Below are 12,150 nucleotides of genomic sequence, written 5' to 3'. Positions count from 1 at the left end.
TTGTTTGTCTGAATTTCTCTTGAATTTAAACCTGAAACGAAACTATGTAGTGTTTGACACATCAACTTCAATTTTCCTTTGCTTTGTTTCCTTTGTTTTCTTCTTCTTCTTCTTTTTTTTATATATATCCCCCTTATCAACGGATTATCGGTGATATGTAACATGATGAAAACTGCCCCAATATTATATGTATGGCAATCCTTTGTCTTAAGGGAAACGAAAAAGTTAGGGTTCAAGTAATGTGAATGCAGATGCTTTATCAAGAAAATAACATCGGTTACTCCCAAAACCTTGAATCAGGAGAGGACTCACCAACGGTATTTTTCAAAACTTTTTTTTCATTTCGAAAATACTATGCCCTTGACAACTTTATTAACAACAAACTCAACATGTGACCTTTCTTTTTCACCTCTTTTTCGTTTTTTCTTTTTCGACATCCTCCAGGACCGAGCTCGCCAACTTGATATACCTGTGATGCTTTTATCAACACGCGCTTACTTATTTTCATTTTCCCTTGACTACTTAACAGCTCAGCGTGACATGCAATATTTTAGATGGAATGCAAACAAACAAAGTATGAATGAAATCACGTGAACTTTATTTAGTGAAAAAAAAAACACAGAGTACAATAAGCTTTAAAGATAATATCAACATCCCCTTAATAGCAACCACTATCACGGAATCATCATGCGTAAAACTTTTTTACTGCATCAGAATTAACTGGCAATGGTAACTCCTCTTCGTCCATTCTCGTGAGAATTAGTGCCCCACCAGAAAATGCTTTCTTCACTACAAATGGCCCTTCATAATTTGGAGTCCATTTGCCTCTATGATCCTTTTGTATAGGTAGAATCTTCTTCAACACCAGCTCACCTTCATGAAATTCTCTTGTGTGTACCTTTTTGTCAAATGCCTTCTTCATTCTTCTTTGGTACAATTGTCCATGGCATACTGCTGTTAATCTTTTTTCATCGATGAGATTGAGCTGGTCGAAACGAGCTTGAACCCACTCAGCCTCTTCTAATTGGGTTTCCATTAAAACTCGTAAGGACGGAATTTCCACTTCAAACGGAAGTACTGCCTCCATTCCATATACAAGCGAGAAAGGCGTTGCCCCAGTCGATGTTCGTACCGAAGTGCGATAACCATGTAAAGCAAAAGGAAGCATTTCATGCCAATCCTTATATGTGACCACCATCTTTTGCACAATCTTCTTGATATTTTTGTTAGCAGCCTCCACTGCCCCATTCATCTTTGGACGATAAGGAGAAGAATTAAGATGATGAATTTTGAACTCCTCACATAACTCTGTCATCATCTGGTTGTTCAAGTTAGTGGCATTATCAGTGATGATCCTATTAGGGAGCCCGTATCTGCAAATCAACTCCCTTTTTATGAACTTGGTCACCACCTTTCTAGTCACATTAGCATAAGAAGCAGCCTCAACCCATTTGGTGAAGTAATCGATTGCGACTAATATGAAACGGTGTCCATTTGACGCCTTTGGCTCTATAGCTCCGATGACATCTATTCCCCACATCGAAAAGGGCCATGGCGCAGACAACACGTTCAAGGTCGTGGGTGGCATATTGATATTATTTGCGTATACCTGGCATTTCTCACACTTTCTCACATGTGTACAACAATCATTTTCCATAGTCAACCAAAAATACCCCGCTCTCAGTATCTTCCTGGCCATTGAGTGTCCATTCATGTGCGTGCCAAATGTACCCTCGTGTACTTCTTTTAGTATCAGCTCGGCTTCTTTTGCATCTACGCATCTAAGGAGAACCATGTCATGATTCCTCTTATATAGAATATCCCCACTCAAAATGAAACTGCCAACCAACCTCCTTAACGCCCTTTTATCGTTTTCTGATGCCTTCTCTGGATATTCTCGGGTCCTAAGATAATGCCTGATATCAAAGTACCAAGGTTTACCATCTACCTCCTCTTCGATGAAATGACAATACGCTGGCTTCGCATGACTCTTCATTTCAATCATTGGCAATTCTGCATCTTGATCAACTTCAAACATTGATGACAAGGTAGCCAATGCGTCTGCTAATTGATTATCTTCTCGCGGTATATGATTAAACGTGATGGAATCAAAATACTCAATTAATCCCCTGATGTAAGCTTGGTATGGAATTAATTTAGTATCCCTAGTCTCCCATTCTCCCTTCAATTGATGGATGACCAAAGCTGAATCTCCGTATACATCCAGAATTTTTGCTTTAGACTCTATTGCTGCTCGAATACCCATGGCACAGGCTTCATATTCTGCGATATTATTCGTGCAATTAAAACACAACCTTGCCGTCATTGGAATGTATTGATTCTTAGGAGAGATAAGCACTGCCCCTATTCCATGCCCTATTACATTCGAGGCCCCATCGAATAATACCGTCCAGGCTTTTTCATTTTTGTCCTCTTTGTTCTCAGCAAATAAAGCCATGATATCTTCATCAGGAAACTCAGGTTGCATTGGCTGATAATCACTAATGGGTTGATGGGCTAAATATTCCGCTAAAGCGCTACCCTTGATAGATTTCTGAGTAACATATACAATGTCGTACTCTGATAGTAGCATCTGCCATCGAGCTATTCTTCCAGTGAGAGCAGGCTTTTCGAAAATATACTTGATAGGATCCATTTTAGATATCAACCAAGTAGAGTGACTCAACATGTATTGCCTTAAACGATGAGTAGCCCACGCCAGTGCACAACAAGTTCGCTCTAACGACGAATATCGTTGTTCGCAATCTGTGAATCTCTTGCTCAAGTAATATATAGCATGCTCTCTTTTCCCGTCTTCATCATGCTGACCCAATACACAACCCATTGAATTATCCAATACGGTCAAATACAAAATGAGCGGTCTTCCTGGCATAGGTGGACGCAACACAGGAGGGTCTTGCAGGTATTGTTTGACCTTTTCGAAAGCAATTTGACAATCTTCATTCCAGACTACAGCCTGATTTTTCCATAGCAACTTGAACATTGGTTCGCAAGTAGCAGTTAATTGGGAGATGAACCTAGCAATGTAGTTCAATCTTCCTAGAAAACCTCGAACCTCCTTTTCTGTTCTGGGCGCAGGCATTTCCGTTATCGCTCTTACTTTGTCAGGATCAACTTCTATCCCTCTTTGGCTGACAATAAAGCCCAACAATTTTCCAGACTTTACTCCAAACGTGCATTTGGCAGGATTTAACCTGAGTTTGACTTTCTCAGTCTCTCAAATAATTTCCTTAGATTGAAAATATGTTCCTCTTCTGATTCCGACTTTGCAATCATGTCATCCACATAAACTTCAATTTCCTTATGCATCATATCATGAAAGAGTGTCACCATTGCCCTTTGGTATGTTGCTCCAGCATTCTTGAGTCCGAAAGACATCACCTTATAACAAAATGTTCCCCATAATGTGATAAAGGTCGTTTTTTCCATATCTTCCGGTGCCATTTTAATTTGATTATATCCCGAGAATCCATCCATGAACGAAAATAACGAAAATTTGGCCGTATTATCAACCAGAGTATCGATGTGTGGTAACGGGAAATTATCTTTCGGACTTGCACGATTCAAATCACGATAGTCAACACACATTCGAACTTTCCCATCCTTCTTAGGCACTGGTACAACATTCGCTACCCATTGTGGGTATCTTGCCATAGCCAAAAATCCTGCGTCAAATTGCTTTTGGACCTCCTCTTTAATTTTTAGTGACATTTTCGGCTTCATTCTTCTTAGTTTTTGCTTGATTGGAGGGCATTCTGGCTTGAGTGGGAGCCTATGCTGCACAATATCGGTATCTAGACCCGGCATGTCATTGTAAGACCACGCGAACACATCTTTAAACTCCTTCAACAGGGCACGCAAACTATCCCTCACTTCCGTTTTCATACTAGTACCGATTTTCACTTCCCTTATCTCATCCTTCTCTCCCAAGTTGAGTATTTCAATCTCCTCCTGATGGGGTTCTATCTCCTTAGATTCTTGTTCCACTAATCTCAACAATTCTGGAGAGGGTTCCACATCATCTTCGAAATCATCTTCCGTATTATTGATAGGGTGCTCAAAATTAGGAACATTGATATCGTTATTTTCAAAACAATCATTGTCACATCTGCATCATTTAAATTTATGAAAAAGTATAAATAAATAAGATAAACAAAGAAAAATGCCAAATGATGATGAAATGCATCTTTATTATCACGCTGAGTTAAAAGTAAGTAAAAAAAAAAAATCAATCCGCAAAATCTCAGTTCTAAAGCCCCAATCGAAACTATAAGCTTAATTAAAACTATTACATTTTGTTCACATTAAGCATCACAGGTAAATCCAGTGTTTCCCAATTGTTGAGTTGAGTATCAGGGGAGCAAGCCCACACAAAGCTCAAACTTTGAGGCCTTTCTTCATCCTCCACAGCTGCTATCTGGCCAGTGTTGATCCACCCAGCACTGCGGAAGCTTTCCTTGATGTCAACAATGTGAATTTTGCTCTCTCGGGGCCCTCGTCTTTCTGCACGGGCCAGACTGCGTTCTTTTCTTTCTTCAATCATCCTTTTCCTGTCTTCCTTGGTAGGTTTGTACCCCAAGCCATATCTGTTCTTGTTTTCAACGATTTCTAGAGGGAATGCTCGCCCCTGCCGATATTTGCCCAAACCTTCCCCATGTATATAGCCCTCTTTTAGCATAATCTTGGCCATCATAATAGAAGCACATGATAGACGAGGATTTACTGGAAACGGTTCCACACAAGCATTTCCCACAATCTCCAACGATTGGAAGGCTGTCTCGAGAGCTTCTTCAGCCGCCTCGATGTAGCGTGTGGATGATGGCCCACTCACAAGAAGATCCTCTTCTCCTGATACTATCACCAGCTTATCTCCCATCACATACTTCAACTTCTGGTGTAGTGTAGAAGGCACAACTCTAGCCGAATGGATCCATGGGCGCCCCAACAAACAACTATAAGCTGGCAGGATATCCATAACCTGGAATGTTATTTGAAAGACACACGGGCCAACTTGCATTGGTAATTCCACTTCTCCCATCACTTCTCTTTTGCTACCATCAAACGCCCTCACAATCATTGAACTCGGCCTCATATGCATTCCTTCGCAAGGTAGCTTTTCCAAGGTTGCTTTCGGCATGACATTCAAAGAGGATCCATTGTCCACTAAAACACGTGCTATAACATGATCCAAGCATTTCACAGAGACGTGAAGAGCCTTGTTATGCCCTCTTCCTTCAGCAGGTATTTCTTCATCCGTGAAGGTGAGATAATTATTAGCAACAATATTGCCAACAATACCCTCGAATTTATTCAACGAAATACCTTGCTCCACGTGAGCCTCACTGAGTATCTTCATTAGCAGCTTTCTGTGTGATGCTGAATGCATGAGCAAGTCTAACAAGGATATACGAGCAGGCATACGGTTTAACTGTTCCACCACCTTATATTCACTTTGTTGTATAAATTTTAAAAATTCACCAGCCTCCTCTTCAGAAACTTCTCTCCTCTCTTCCTTGTCGGGGATCTCCTCTGTCTGTGCACCCTTCCCCTTTAAGAATTCTTTTGCCTTTGCGGCCATCGTTGCTTCCTTATCATTGACTCTTTCTCGTGCCAACTCTGGTGACGTGAAAATTCGACCACTCCTAGTCATTCCACCTATCCCTGATATGTTTTTGACGACAGGATCAACGCTTTGTGTTTCGCCTGACGCATGTGTCCCATATCTCCATGGGACGGCTTTTTCGTTCTTGTAAGGAAAAGGGGCTGGTACATGGATAACAACGGGCGACCTTCCTTGAGTTGGTGGGATAGAGGTAGTCTTAGTGAAACGAATCACCAATGGTTCTGGTAAAATCATGCCGGATTCATCACCAGTTTGTGCAAATACATTTCCCTCCTCCTTCTTGTAGCATACTTGCATCAGACCACGATCTAGCAGGTCTTGCAGAATTTCTTCAAACTCAACACACTCCTCAATAGAGTGCACAGCATCTGGGTGGAGCGCGCATGCCATACTCTCATCATAATCACCCTTCAAGATACCTACTTTCAGCAACGCCTCCAAAATAAACCTCCTAGAGCTCCTGACTTCTTTCACATTTCTCACCAGCTCATGTTCTTTCACTTCGACAGCATTCGTCGAAGCACTTCCATGCCCAGATAAAGGATTGGCCTCGATACTAGGCTTATCCTCTTGGAACTTTAACCACCCAGAATCAATTAGAGTCTGCACTTTATGCTTGAAAGCCAGACACCTCTCAGTGGAATGACCAGCGGCCCCTCCATGATAACTACACTTTGCATCTGCATCATAACTTCTTGGGTACGGAGGCTGCAAAGGCTTCAGGGGACAAACGACAACTAGACCTTGTTTGATAAGATGAGGCAATAATTCCGTATAAGTTGTAGGTATTGGGGTAAAGTTAACATAATTTCTTTCCTGGTTCCTTCTTGGATAAGTATTTGGACCCACATTTCATATTGGAACCTACGTTTGCCCCTCCCCTCCAATTATTCGTCGGGATGTATTGTGGTTGATAGTACCCTGATTGTTGTTGAGGCCTAATTTGATGACCAAATGACGCATTACCTGCATGTGGATGTTGACCCCAATATGGTCGATAGTTATGAGTGGGAGCCTGACCTCTCCACACGGGGGTTGCAGATGTTGCATGCACATCTCCTTCCTTTCTTTTTCCTGAGTTGAAACCGGGTTTTTTGGAATTTGCAACCACTGACAAGCCATATGCAATCTTCCCATTTTTCAACCCAATCTCTATTCGTTCGCCTATCACGATGATATCAGCAAAATTTGAAGATACATTTCCCACCATATGTTCATAAAATGGTGGTTGGAGCGTATTTACAAACATTGCCACCATTTCTCTATCATACAAAGGTGGCTCAACTTGTGCAGCCAATTCCCTCCACTGTTGAGCATACTCCTTAAAAGTTTCGTTGTCTTTCTTCGACATGTTTTACAGCTGTAAACGATCTGGCGCAACATGTGTATTGTATATGTATTGTTTCACAAAAGCATCAGCCAAGTCTGCCCAACAACGAATTCGAGTCGGCTCCAAATGGGTATACCAGTTTAATGCCACTCCAGCCAAACTATCTTGAAAAACATGGATGAGCAGCTGCTCGTCATAAGCATATGCAGCCATCTTTCTGCAAAACATGGTTAGATGGCTCTTTGGGCATGTATTTCCCTTATACTTCTCAAAATCTGGCGCTTTGAACTTATGTGGTATTTTGACGCCAGGAACCAAGCTCAATCTGGCAACATCTCCGAATCCATAACTTTGATATCCCTCAACAGCCCTCAATCTTACCTCTAGGCTCTCCAGTTTATCCTTTGCCCCATCGACATTACTAATTACCCCCTGAAACGAAGTATATGGCGCAGCCCTTGTAGAAAAGCCCTCTCCGGTAATCACATGTGGCACCGGGGTTACTCGTATTCCATCAGACATGTTTGCATGCATTCCTTCATTTACCATAGGTGCAGACATTACAACAGGTCCTTGAGTACTGATTGGCGGTACGTTGGCAGTGGTAGGGAAAGAGAATGAAGTCTGTTCCCCTTCTGTGTATTCTCCCACAGGTGGGGTGTAACCTGGAGGTAATCCATACATTGGGAACGAAACAGATTGGCTCCCAGCATTGAACAACGGGGGGTAATATTGAGCACTTCCCTCAACTTGCGCAGGCGTCGCCCCTCCCGTAGTCTTCAGGGCTTCGAGAGCCGCCAAAATCTGGGCCATCTGATCCTTCAACTGGCTGACATCAGCCTTAATAGATTCGTGTGACTGCTCCCAATTCTCCATGACCTTCGAGTTAGCTCTGGTCCTGTACGGATGTCGTGGAAAACTTGCCGTTGTTCTCTCACTCGTACCGCTACTATTTTTTTATTAAATTAAATTAGATAAGGATGAAAAATGCAAAACAAAAGAAAACATGATGCATGCTAGTGATAAGTGGAAATCACAGGATAACGATGACAATACTGATGGAAAATTAACACAAGCCGATACCAAACAAACATCCCTTATCTTTCATTTAAAGAAAATTTGATCCATTACATCGTCTAAGGAACAAAACACATAATTCTGATGTACATCAATCCCGCGCCCGGGCAATGAAAGATTTCATCTCTCCCACCAACCATTTACAATGATTAATAAACAACTCTATTTCCGCTGGTGAATTACGAAAATGAGTACTAGCTTCAGCATTCGACACCATCCTGGGGATGTCTTCAATTGCCCCATTTGCTAAAGCAGCCAACTGAGAGAAGCTTTCCTTCCAGTGCTTTACAGCCATTTCTTGCTCTGCGATGTGCTCTTTCATTCGCTTTATCAAGGCCTGATGCCTTTCTTCAAATTCTATCGACCTCCATCACTCCTCCTGTTCCTCAATATATTCCTCCATTTGTTTTATCAAAGTTCGATGCTCTTCTTCTGCTTCTGCTAGCTTCCAACGCTCTCGGTTCATATCCGCCTCAAACGACATGGCCATCTCTTTCATCTCATGCCCCGCTTTTTCTACCTGCACCTGCGCTTCTCTTAGTCTCTTCAGGGCTTCTCGCTTATCTCTTTCGGCTTCTTCGTAGAGGTGCTTCCACTGCTTTCCCTCTTCTAAAGCCACCTTCTTCTCATTTACCCTCATGGATAATTCCTTACTCGCGGCCGCTAGATCCTGTTTCACTCGAAATGTATAATCCCTCTCAGCCTTTTGGCTTTTGACAATGTTTTCATAAGCTCGCGACTTTTCTTCATTATCATTTCTCATATCCACAAGATCATTACGCGCCCTTTGTAATTCGTTTTCCAACCTAGCATTTCTCATCTTCAATTTCTCCATCTCAGCCTTCAATTGTTGCACATCTTCACTTTCTAGGGCTTGGGATGGTCCTTCACTAGCTGATTGATCCTTGATTGGCTTGAAAGGCAACTTGACTACTTCACTCTCTCTAGAATCCAGGTGTGATAACTAACCCTGCTATCCACTACTCCATCCCTCAAGTCCTTCTCTGCTCGAACAACATTTTCCCAGGCGCTTTTAACCTTTCTTAACAATTCGATGAAATGCCCGTCTTCGTAATAAATGAATAGGGTAGCAAGGTAATCTGATGAAGGTGCCCCTTTCATAGGATGCCCAAATTGTCTTTGCACCAAAAGGGGGTTGTAATTGATACAGTACCGGGCACCTATGAGAGGCACATTAGGAAAACTACCACAATGCTGTATAGCCAGTTTATTTCCGAGCCAAGGAAGGCGCCATTTTATACTTCTTTCGCTCAAGCCAGCAAGGAATCGGGCCCAATCGTTTCCTCCTTTACCTTTAAGCCCTTGGTGTGACAAAGTCTCCGATAGACTCTTAACGTCGACCATTTCCTTAAACACGCGCGCTGTCATCCATATATACAACGCCGGTAAACAACAAAGAATCTTCTTTCCCTTTCTCTCATGGCAAAAACTCAAGGACCCATAAACATCCGCAAGGATTGCTGTTACAGGATTCTCTGATCTGGTTTTACTCGCCACGAAGACGTCTATTGCGGTGTAATCCACGAATTCTTCTATTTTGGGAAACAAGACAATACCATATATGGTGAGGGCTAATACATCCATGAAAGTTTCCCAATCCTCTTTATCAGCCAGGTGATGTAAATACTGCTCTAGATATCCCTATGATAACCCATGCAATTGATTCCTCATCATCATCCTGTCTTCAAGCTCCTTGGGATGTAGTTTCATGATGGCAGCAATGGTGGGTATAGAGGCATGATGCTCTAAATGTTGATAGGGAGTGGTGCCCTCCAGTGGCAAACCCAAGATATGCTCGAACTCCTCTATGGTTGGCGCCAACTGAAAGTCTTGAAATGTGAAACATCGAAACGGAGAATCATAATATTGTGCCAAGGCTGTGATAGCGGGTATTTGTACTTCAACCTCCATTAAATTCAACAAATTTCCATATCTTCTCTGAAAGGTTTCTCTCTTTATAGTCTTAAGCCTCTTGCCCAAGTTTATCAGCCCGGTCAAATTTCCAACATGGGTCCTTAGACTATACTTCTTTCTTAAATCGGAAGAGTCAGTGTGTCGTGTAGCATCGGATCTTGTGTTAACATCCATCTCGTATGAAGTCAAGTAGGTACCTGTGATTTCCTTTAAAATTAACATGTTACTAAATGATGTATGAATATGATGCATGATAATAAAACAACATGACGAAACAAAGCACATGCATAGTATGAAATGTAATATCATAAAAAAAACATGAACAGCGTGAGGGTTACAGAAGTACATATTCCTCCCATCGTGCCCTACCAAAGGTTCACTGCTTTGAGTTCAAGGTCAAGTATATGCAATCTCACAAGGATGATTCCCTGAACCTAAAGGTCAAAGGTTACTAGAGCTATGGCCCCCTTCATAGTATCTCCACAACAGTCGAGTAATCAACTAGGTGTGGAAACACATATGAAGAGAACAAACTCTAGCTGGAGTTCTCACGATAGCCAAACAGGAAATACATCCCAGAGTGACACCGCTACACAACTCCTCTAATTCTAAACTACGCTCAGACCCGGGTATAGGGCCCCACTCATGATATGCCGAAAGTGTGTGTGTGAAGGGAGAAAATTATGCACATCCAAACCCTCACCTGCAAAACAACAAGAAAAATTCCCAGGCAGATATAAACATATTGTCTACCCTAGGGTTCAATATTCAACAGTTTTTGCAGTTATTCCAAATATCAAGCATAGATAGAGAAAAGGGAAAGAAAAACACAAAGCAAAACCACATCGAATTCGCGCATCTAATTAAATGGCTCGACTCTGAAGACATCCCCAGTGGAGTCGCCATCTGTCGCAACCGGAATCGCGACGGGACGACGATCCAAAAAGAAACAGGTTTTGACAAGAGATTTTGGAGTCGCCACCATAGTTTATTCTGGAAAACCACGGAAAAACCATAAAATAATAAGACACGGTCCACGAAAACCAGATTCTGGGTTCGGGAGTCGGTTACGCGTAGGGAAGGTATTAGCACCCTACAACGCCTGCCCGAAGGCAGTACCTTTAACTAAATGCGCGAATGTGATGTGGTTTCAAAATGTTTAACTATCCCCTAAAATAAAATTCTAAATAAACAAAATATATTTTTTAGTTTTTTGGGCCCGACAAGGATTGACCTTGCTCCTACGTATTCTCATTCAAAATGAGAAATCAGGGTTACGTAGTTCTTTCAGAGAGATTACTTGTAGTTTGGGAATATTTTAGTATTTTTAATAAAGAAGGGAAAGGTTTTCTAGCACAAGGCCTACGCGAGCGGTCGCACGTGTGCTTAAACCTTTTCAAAATATTTTTATTTGATTTTTAACTTTTGTAAAAGAAAAGGAAAAGGTTTTTTAGCACAAGGCCTACGCGAGCGGTCGCACGTGTGCTTAAACCTTTTCAAAATATTTTTATTTGATTTTTAACTTTTGTAAAAGAAAAGAAAAAGATTTTCAGCACAAAGCCTACGCGAGCGGTCGCACGTGTGCTTAAAACCTTTTCAAAATATTTTTATTTGATTTTTAACTTTTGTAAAAGAAAAGGAAAAGATTTTCAGCACAAGGCCTACGCGAGCGGTCGCACGTGTGCTTATAACCTTTTCAAAATATTTTTATTTGATTTTTAACTTTTGTAAAAGAAAAGAAAAAGATTTTCAGCACAAGGCCTACGCGAGCGGTCGCACGTGTGCTTAAACCTTTTCAAAATATTTTTGTAAATTCTTTTTATTTAAACTATAAATATTGTATTATTAAATATATATTTTAAGATAAGTAGATGTCTAAAATAAATAAATAGAACAAAATAAAATAAGGAAAAAAATAAATAAAAATAAAATAAATAAACAAAAGAAATGGAAGTGGCCGAACGGACGTTGGGGACAGATTCAGAATAACGAGCGTTCGTTGGGGAGAGAACAAACGTTCATTGGGGGATATAACGGATATTTATAAATGGAAACGGAATAACGAGCGTTCGTTGGGGAAATAACGAACGTTCGTTGGGGGATATAACGGACGGACGTTGTAAAGGGCACTGAATGACGAGCGTTCGTAGGGAGAGGACGAACG

General features: G+C 41.4%; 1 protein-coding gene and 1 pseudogene across 1 annotated transcript; both read right to left on the bottom strand.

Moving 5' to 3' along the window:
- Positions 1-685: 685 nt before the first annotated feature.
- Positions 686-7,850, bottom strand: LOC108324560 (uncharacterized; annotated as a pseudogene).
- Positions 7,851-8,421: 571 nt separating this feature from the next.
- On the bottom strand, positions 8,422-8,886 carry LOC128195332 (uncharacterized). The gene has a single exon (XM_052872593.1). The coding sequence runs from the start codon at positions 8,884-8,886 to the stop codon at positions 8,422-8,424; it is 465 nt and encodes a 154-aa protein (XP_052728553.1).
- Between the last annotated feature and the right edge of the window lie 3,264 nt (positions 8,887-12,150).

Source organism: Vigna angularis, chromosome 2 (genome assembly GCF_016808095.1).
Source record: "Vigna angularis cultivar LongXiaoDou No.4 chromosome 2, ASM1680809v1, whole genome shotgun sequence".
NCBI lineage: Eukaryota > Viridiplantae > Streptophyta > Magnoliopsida > Fabales > Fabaceae > Vigna > Vigna angularis.
This window is presented reverse-complemented; position numbering and strand designations above follow the sequence as displayed.